At 39.1% G+C, this 9,021-nt stretch overlaps 1 protein-coding gene across 2 annotated transcripts in view; it reads left to right on the top strand.

Annotated features, from left to right (window-relative positions):
* The window catches only part of XPNPEP3 (X-prolyl aminopeptidase 3), a 62,296-nt gene that overhangs the window by 9,071 nt on the left and 44,204 nt on the right, over nucleotides 1-9,021 (top strand). For both annotated transcript variants that reach the window (XM_017510365.2, XM_017510368.2), the window contains one exon: nucleotides 6,092-6,499. In XM_017510365.2, the coding sequence (XP_017365854.1) occupies nucleotides 6,092-6,499 (408 nt within the window). The remainder of the gene's footprint in view (nucleotides 1-6,091; nucleotides 6,500-9,021) is intronic.

The raw sequence follows: 9,021 nt of genomic DNA, 5'->3' as shown, positions 1-9,021 counted from the left end.
AAAAAAAAAAAAAAAAAGAATACAAAAATTATCCCGGCATGAGGGTGAATGCCTGTAATCCCAGCTACTCAGGAGTTTGAGGCACGAGAATTACTTGAACCCAGGAGGCAGAGGTAGCAGTGAGCTGAAATTGCGCTGCTGTACTCCAGCCTAAGCAACAGAGCAAGACTGTCTCAATGAATGAATGAATTAGTGAATGAATGACTTTCTTTGTATTTCTCTTTTTTACCTTTGTGTGTAGTCCTCATTAACACTGAGAAACCCTGAGGTAAAGATTAGCAAGAATCAGCTCTAGGCAAGAATTCAGGAGCTATCTAAAGAAATGAATAATAATTAAAAGTTTCTGAATGGTCAATGGAGACTCCTAATATGTGAAAAAGCCAAAGGCTTCCAGATCTTCTATGTATATAATTATTTTGATCTCATTTATTGTCATAATAGTGGTTGTCCATGTAAATTTTACTCTTCTCAGGTCCTTTCTGGCTTTGGATTACCAAGATGACAACCGGTTCAAGTGTACATTTTTTATTTTGGTAATAATTATAGCTAATACTTACGTAGTGCTTACTGTTCTAAGTGTTTTATTAACTTATATAACCACCTGACAACTTTGTGAAGTCAGTGCTATTGTTATTTCCACTTTACATGAAGAAACTGAGGCACAGAGAAGTTTGGTAGCTCTTTCCAAGTCACTCAGTGAGCTACTAAGCCAGGATTCCAACTCGCAAAAACCTAACTCAGAGTCCACACTTTCAACCACAGAACAGTGCATAATACTTAAGCCAAACAATACTACCTGGAAATATTTTTTAAAGTATCTTATTGTTGCATTTTATAAGACATCCAACTGAGAGAAGTCTTAGTATGAAAGTTATTTCAAGTTTGGAGAGTAGTATACTTTTTTAAAATAAGATTAAATTCATATGCAGTGAATTTCATACATATATGCAGTTCAGTGAGCTTTAACAAAGGTAACCTACAGCTCAGTCAAGATATAGAACATTTCCATAGTCCTGAAAAGTTCCCCCATGCTCCTCCAGTTAGTCCCCACTTTCATAGGCAACCACTCTTCTGGTTTCTGTCATCATAGACCGTTTTACCTTTTCTTGACTTCATATAAGTGGAATCATACAGAATGGTAATATGTATGTATGTAACCTTTCTGTTTGTTTAGTTTTGCTTAATATATGCAAATCTATTTAGAGTATTTTTTATTTGGTCATTGCATTTTTTCTGAGAAGTTTGTTTTACATTATAAAGGAAACACTAGCTTTTTCTTTCTCCGCATTCTCCAACTGCACAGTAATAGTTTATGAATTACTTCCTTATATGTTGTGAAAACTATCTAATGTTAAGTAGACTTCTTTTTAAAATCAGACCATGTTAAAATCCTAATCTAGTTAGTTTCAGGAAATAATTAAAATACATACCTTGATTGTAGCAAAGACCCGTATCATTTCATCCATATTCAGTCTTTGTTATACCTTCCTTTCTGGGATTTTTGTATAGCAGGTAAATTATGAAGAACATTATTGTTTTTCCCTTGAGAGGCACAATCCTAAGTGTCCTGGAAGAGATTTCCTTCTTGGCTGCAGAATCTCAGAACTGATAGTGAGACCTTGCAGAGTCCAGCTTCCAATATCTTGGCTTTTGATTGGTTAAATAAACTTGTTAGAAGAGCCTTTCCATTCTTAAATGGTTCCACATGATAAAATGCTGACTTTGTTTCTTAATTCTTTATAATTTTCAAAGCTGCCAGAGTGTCTATTCAGATATAGTTTTATCAGAAGAAATTCAGGCCAGATTGACTATAGTTTAGTTCTGTGATCAAAGGCCATAACACCTTCCAAGTTTACTCCTAGGGTTTAAAGTTCATTGCTTTATCACGTCTTTTTTTTTTTCCTCCTTCAAATGAAAAGGTTTCTTTTTCCTTGAATACATTTTTTGTTGCCTGGTACAGTGGCTTACACCTGTAATACCAGCACTTTGGGAGGCTGAGACAGGTGGATTACCTGAGGTCAGGAGTTCAAGACCAGCTTGACCAACATGGTGAAACCCCCGTCTCTACTAAATACAAAAAATTAGCCAGGCATGGTGACACATACTTATAATCCCAGCTACTTGGCCATCACCATCTTGGCCAGGCTGGTGTTGAACGCCTGACCTAGTGATCTACCTGCCTTGGCCTCCCAAAGTGCTGGGATTTTAGGCGTGAGCCACTGTGTTTGGGCAATTAATTGATTGATTGATTGATTTTTTTTATTTTTTTTTTTGGAGAGGGATTCTCACTCTTGTCACCCAGGCTGAAATGTAGTGGCGACATCTCAGTTCACTGCAGCCTCTGCCTCCTGGGTTCAAACAATTATCCTGCCTCAGTCTCCCAAGTTGCTGGGACTACAGGCATGCACCATCACACCTGGCTAATTTTTTGTATTTTTAGTAGAGACAGGGTTTCACCATGTTTGCCAGAATGGTCTCAAACCCCTGACCAGAGGTGATCTGCCCTCGGCAGCATACCAAAATGCATTCCTTTTTATTATATGGACTATAGCTGTGAAATAACTAAAAGCAAAGGTCAGGAAAGGAAGAAAATAAAAAGATGAAATAAAGGAAAGGTCCGTAATTCACCAATTATAACCAGCCTCTGCTTTTGTAAGAGTATTTACTACTTGAGTAAATTAGGAAATTTTCAATATTGAATAACAGTGGCAGACTAAACATGAATAATTATCAAGGAGATAGTTAGCTCTAGTATAAAGTTCAGTATTCTGCCAGAGAATCCTAGGGGACTCTTAGCCAGCTCAATCTTGAAAGAAAAAAATGTGATATGAGTTCTTCTTGGCCCCATTTTGTTGCTTCAGTGGCTTCACATTGGCTCATAAGGCCTTCACTTATTTCTTTCTCTTATTTCTTGCCAACTCATCAACAAAAACATAAATTTGTTTCTATTGTAGATGTCTGAAAAGTTAAAAATTAATATTTTATTAATGGAATACAAATTACAGAATTTGCTGGTGAGATAAACTATACATAGGTAAAACAGTTAGATCCTAGGCCAGGGGACATGGCTTACGCCTGTAATCCCAACACTTTGGGAAGCTGCGGCAGGCAGATTGTTTGAGGCCCAGAGTTCGAGACCAGCCTGGGCACCATGGCGAAATCCCGTCTCTATTAAAAATACAAAAATTAGGCCAGGCACAGTGGCTCATGCCTGTAGTCCCAGCACTTTGGGAGGCCTAGGTGGGCAGATCATTTGAGGTCAGGAGTTTGAAACCAGCCTGGCCAACATGGTGAAACCTCATCTCTAATAAAAATTAAAAAATTCTCCAGGCCTTATGGTGCATGCCTGTAATTCTAGCTATTCAGGAGGCTAAGGTAGGAGAATCGCTTGAAGCCGGAAGCTGGAGGGTACAGTGAGCCGAGATCACACCACTGTACTCCACCCTGGTTAACACAACGAGACTCTTTCTCAAAAAAATAAAAATAGTAGCAATAAATAAACAAAAATACAAAAATTAGCCAGGCCTGGTGGCATACACCTGTAATCCCAGCTATTTGGGTAGCTGAGGCACGAGAATCGCTTGAACCTGGGAGGTAGAGTTGCAGTGAGCCAAGATCATGCCACTGTACTTCCTCCTGGGTGACAAAGAAAAAAAATAGGTCTAAGGTAATCATGTGCTGAACATGAATACTAAGGAAATTCAAAGATCTTTGACCAGTTTTTCTCCTGGGACTATCCCCATAGTAATTAAAGCACCAGTACATAGGACATAAAAGTACTAAGATATAACAGCAGCAAAAAGCTGAAAACTGTTTGAATTCCTACAGTATAGAAATGACTGAATAAGTTAAGGTTTATTCACCCCCAAGAAATGGCATGGAGGCATCAAGCAGAATGAATTGATGACTTGAAGGGAGAGAATTCCATGACCTATTGTTATGTTAGAAAAGGAAGATACAGAAAACAGTGTGTAGTATCCCATTTTGTAAAATAGTAATGACCCAAAAAGCCCCAAATGCATGTATGTGTATGTATGTATGACCATGTGAGTGGTAAGAAAACTCAGAAAAGATACATACTAGATTACAAACCTGGTCAAGGTGTCGATGTGAGTAGGAGGAGGGAATAGCAGTAAGGAGCCAAACAATGAAGGAAAGTGGAAAAAATATTTAAAGAATTCAGTCTTCATTTATATACAACTACAGGGTGTCTGTATAGAAAGAAGTGAAATAGTTACCTTTTTAAAATTCAAAGGGCACTGGGCACGGTGGCTTACACCTGTAATCCCAGCACTTCGGGAGGCCAAGGCAGGTAGATCACCTGAGTTCAGGAGTTCAAGACCAGCCTAGCCAATATGGTGAAACCCTGTCTCTTCTAAAAATATTACCCAGGTGTGGTAGTCCGTGCCTGTAATCCCAGCTACTCAGGGGGCTGAGGTGGGAAAATTCCTTGAGCTCAGGAGGCAGAGGTTGCAGTGAGCCGAGGTGGTGCCACTGCATTCCCACCTAGGTGACAGAGTGAGACCCTGTCTCAAAAAAAAAAAAAAAAAATTCAAAGGGATAAATCAGTATTACTTAGACTAATCAAGAAAACTTTTTGAATAAGAAGAGTCTGAAAACAAACATGTATTAAGCCAAGATTTTGGAGTGGAGTTAGTGTGGCGGGAGAAGAAATTTTAGAAGACACATTGTAAGCAAGATAATAAAGAAAGAATAGATTTTTTGCTTATGTAATAAATAAGGAATTCATTGCAGAATAATTGGGGCAGTGATTAAGAAAAAGTTGGCCAAGTCAGCAAAGGTCCTATATTGTATAGTTTCATTATGTGAAATCTCTGCCATAGGCAAATCCGTAGAGACAGATAATAGATTAGGTATTGCCAAGGACTAGGGGGATTGTCAGAAAATGGGGAGTGACTGCTCATGGACATGGAGCTTTTTTAACTGCGATGTTCTAAAATTCATTGTGGTGATAGTTGCACAATTCTGTGACTATATCAGAAGCTCTTGAAATATATACTTTATTTTATTTATTTAATTTTTTCGAGATGGAGTCTCACTTTGTTGCCTAGGCTGGAGTGCAGTGGTAGGATCTTGGCTCACTGCAACCTCCACCTCCCAGGTTCAAGCGATTCTCCTGCCTCAGCCTCCCAAGTAGCTGGGATTACAAGCATGCACCACCACACCTAATTTTCATATATTTTTTTTTTAGTAGAGATGAGGTTTCACCATGTTGGCCATGCTGGCCTCGAACTCCTAACCTCAGGTGATCACCCGCCTTGGCCTCCCAAAGTGCTGGGATTACAGGCATGAGCCACCTCAGCTGCTCGGGAGGCTGAGGTGGGAGAATTGCTTGAGTCCAGGAGGTGGAGGTTGCAGTGAGCCAAGATCATGCCACTGCACTCCAGCCTGGGCAACAAGAGGGAAACCGTGTCTCAAAAATAAATAAATAAATACATGCATGCACATGCACGCACACACCCACGTATATATATACACACACACACATACACACAATGAATATAACTGAGTGAGTAAAAGAGTGCACCAAAGACCTGGAAGCAACCTAAGGGGTCCATGATTCCAGTTTTCAGGTAGAACCACATTCAACTATCATTTCTTCCAAACTTTTGCAATGGAATAGAAATTTGAAACCTGGGTTATCTCCTTAATTCCCCATGTGCTATAAGGAGATTTGGCACAAATTGAACAATTGGACTTTAGTATCTCCATCTAATATTAAACTACCTTAAGGGCCAGGCATGGTGCCTCATGCCTGTAATCCCAGCACTTTGGGAGGCCAAGGTGGGTGAATCACGAGGTCAGGAGTTCAAGACCAGACTGGCCAACATGGTGAAATCCTGTCTCTACTAAAAACCCCGTCTCTCCTACCTCTACCTCTTGGGAGGCTGAGGTAGAAGAATTGCTTGAACTGAGACTCAGGAGGCGGAGGTTGCAGTGAGCCAAGATCGCACCACTGCACTCCAGCCTGGGCTACAGAGCAAGACTGCATTTCAAAAAAAAAAAAAACTACCTTAAGTACTTTGGCACTGCAGAAATGTAAAGCACCACTTTTATTTTTCATTTCTAGGGGAGGTAACTCCAGGACTATCTCAGGTGGAATATGCACTTCGCAGACATAAACTAATGTCTCTGATCCAGAAGGAAGCACAAGGACAGAGTGGGACAGACCAGACAGTGGTTGTGCTCTCCAACCCTACATACTACATGAGCAACGATATTCCCTATACTTTCCACCAAGACAACAATTTCCTGTACCTGTGTGGATTCCAAGAGCCTGATAGTATTCTCGTCCTTCAAAGCCTCCCTGGCAAACAATTACCATCACACAAAGCCATACTTTTTGTGCCTCGGCGAGATCCCAGTCGAGAACTTTGGGATGGCCCACGATCTGGCACTGATGGAGCAATAGCTCTAACTGGAGTGGATGAAGCCTATACTCTAGAAGAATTTCAACATCTTTTACCAAAAATGAAAGGTAACAAATGGGAGCAGAAGTCACATTACAAACCAGATTGGGTCTTGCCTATTTAGAGAAGTCCTTAATTTCATTATCATAGCACCACCATTTCTTCAAGATTGCTGACCAGCTGCTTGATATTTGACTACTACTTCTTATCTTAGTGCTCTTGCCAAATCCTCAAAAAGAGGTACTCTTCTCCAAGAATGATCATCACAGCATCAGAATCACCTGGCAATCCATATTAAAATAAAAAATGTGTAATATGTAATAGGCAGTAAAATCTCAGGTCTCTACCTCATAGCTACTAAATCAGAATCTGCATTTTAACAAGATCCTTATGTGGTTCATATACAGTTGAGTTCTTTTTTTTTCTTTTGAGTCAGAGTCTCACTCTGTCCCCCGGTTGGAGTATAGTGGCACAGTGATGGCTCACTGCAGCCTCAAACCCCAAAGCACAGTCTTCCTGCCTCAGCCTCCAAAATATAGGGACCACCTGGGCACACCACCACATCTGGCTAATTTTTAAAAATTTTTTGTAGAGATGGACTTTCATTTTGTTGCCTAGGCTAGTTTTGAACTTCTGTTCTCAAGGGAGTCCTACCTTGGCCTCCCGAAGTGCTAGGATTACAGATGTGTTGCACCGTGCCTGGCCACAGTTGACTTCTTGTCCCTCAAAGAAATTACTTTCTCTGTAGTTCCTCTGGTGAAATTTTAATCAGTCTGAATGTTTTGAGATTTTTCTTCTGGGAATTTTTTTCAGAAACTACACCACATTATATAGTTTACATATCTAGTTTATATATTTAGTTTATACTATCTTTAGTAATTCTTATAAAACTTTAGCTCTGGGAAGCGTTTTATTTTTTGAAGTATCTTAGGAGATAGATGATCAAGTTTAAAAATACTGATTTTAGGGCAAGATAATGTATAACTGTAAAGTTTTTGTTTGGTTTTTCTTATATGGCTCATAAATCATTTCTGAAGTTAGCTTCTAAAAGAGAATTCCAAAAATGTTTCTCACAATCATGAAATATATTAGACTGTTTCCTATAAAGACTCTTTTGGAAGAAAAGACTCATTTGAGGTCAGGAGCCGTGGCTCACGCCTGTAATCCTAGCACTTTGGGAGGCCAAGGCTGGTGGATCACGGGTCAGGAGATCGAGACCATCCTGGCCAACATGGTAAAACCCTGTCTCTACTAAAAATACAAAAATTAGCTGGGCGTGGTGGCACACACCTATAGTCTCAGCTACTCAGGAGGCTGAGGCATGAGAATCACTTGAACCCCAGAGGCAGAGGTTGCAGTGAGCTGAGATTGTACCACTGCACTCCAGCTTGGTGACAGAGTGAGACTGTCTCAAAAAAAAAAAAAAGAAAGAAAAAATACTCATTTCAATTTGTCAGTTCTAATATGTTTGATTAAATTCATTTTATTACTTTATAGAAATATTTTCCATTTTATAGATAACTAGCCTGTTCAATTCATTGAACTTTCTTGTGTCTTCAAAATCCACGTAAATATGAGGCATAGAATCATTTTCTTTGTAGCTTTTTTATTTCTTGCATTGATAGTTGTCATATTCTACTGTCTAAATTTCATTAACTCAGTATAGTTACAATCTCATGTAAAATAAATTTCTCAAAAGTACTTTTCAGTCACCATTCTTAATATTAGCCGAAATCATATTTTTTAAAGGCTAAAAAACCTTTGAAAAAGTGAGCTATGATTTCATACACTGTGAACAGGTAGTAGAGGTTGTTTTACTTAAATTATAACAATTGGCCGAGTACAGTGGCTCACACCTGTAATCCCAGCACTTTGGGTGGTCAAGGTGGGCAGATTGCCTGAGGTCAGGAGTTTGAGAACAGTCTGACTAACATGGTGAAACCCCCGTCTTTACTGAAAATACAAAAAAAATGGCTGGGCATGGTGGCGTACACCAGTAATCCAGCAAATTGGGAAGCTGAGGCAGGGGAATTGCTTGAACCAGGGAGGTGGAGGTTACAGTGGGCTGAGATCATTCCACTGCACTCCAGCCTGGTCAACAGAGTGAGACTGTCTCAAAAAAATATATATATATATGACAATTAAATTTTCGTCTATTATAAGTAGGATAAGTGTTTCCCATGTAATACACATTCAAAACCATTTTTATTTTAAAAATGAAAATATACAGGACATAGGATCACTAGTGCATATCCAATCAAAGTTTTCTGGACTTTTTTCCCCCCTAGTTTCCCCAAAGTACCTTTTAGTCATATAAAACATACAGACCTTCTCACTTGGATTGTTGGGAATACTGTTCCTAGCCTACTGTTAGAAAGAAAAAGTACAAGTGTAGATCTATCTGCTGTTCAGTGCAAATCATTTTCATAATGAGCCTTTATATTGTACATCTTAGGCAAATATAGACCATTTCCTTAGGTGTCTAAAGTTGAAAAGTCAGCTGTGATTGTTTACAAAGAGAATGTGTAGCAGTTGTAAAGGGAGAAGTCCGGAAATATCAACTGTAGTGTTTTGTTTTTTTTTTTTTTTT

The sequence above is a fragment of the Cebus imitator genome, unplaced genomic scaffold, assembly GCF_001604975.1.
Source record: "Cebus imitator isolate Cc_AM_T3 unplaced genomic scaffold, Cebus_imitator-1.0 Scaffold435, whole genome shotgun sequence".
Taxonomy (NCBI): domain Eukaryota; kingdom Metazoa; phylum Chordata; class Mammalia; order Primates; family Cebidae; genus Cebus; species Cebus imitator.
This window is presented reverse-complemented; position numbering and strand designations above follow the sequence as displayed.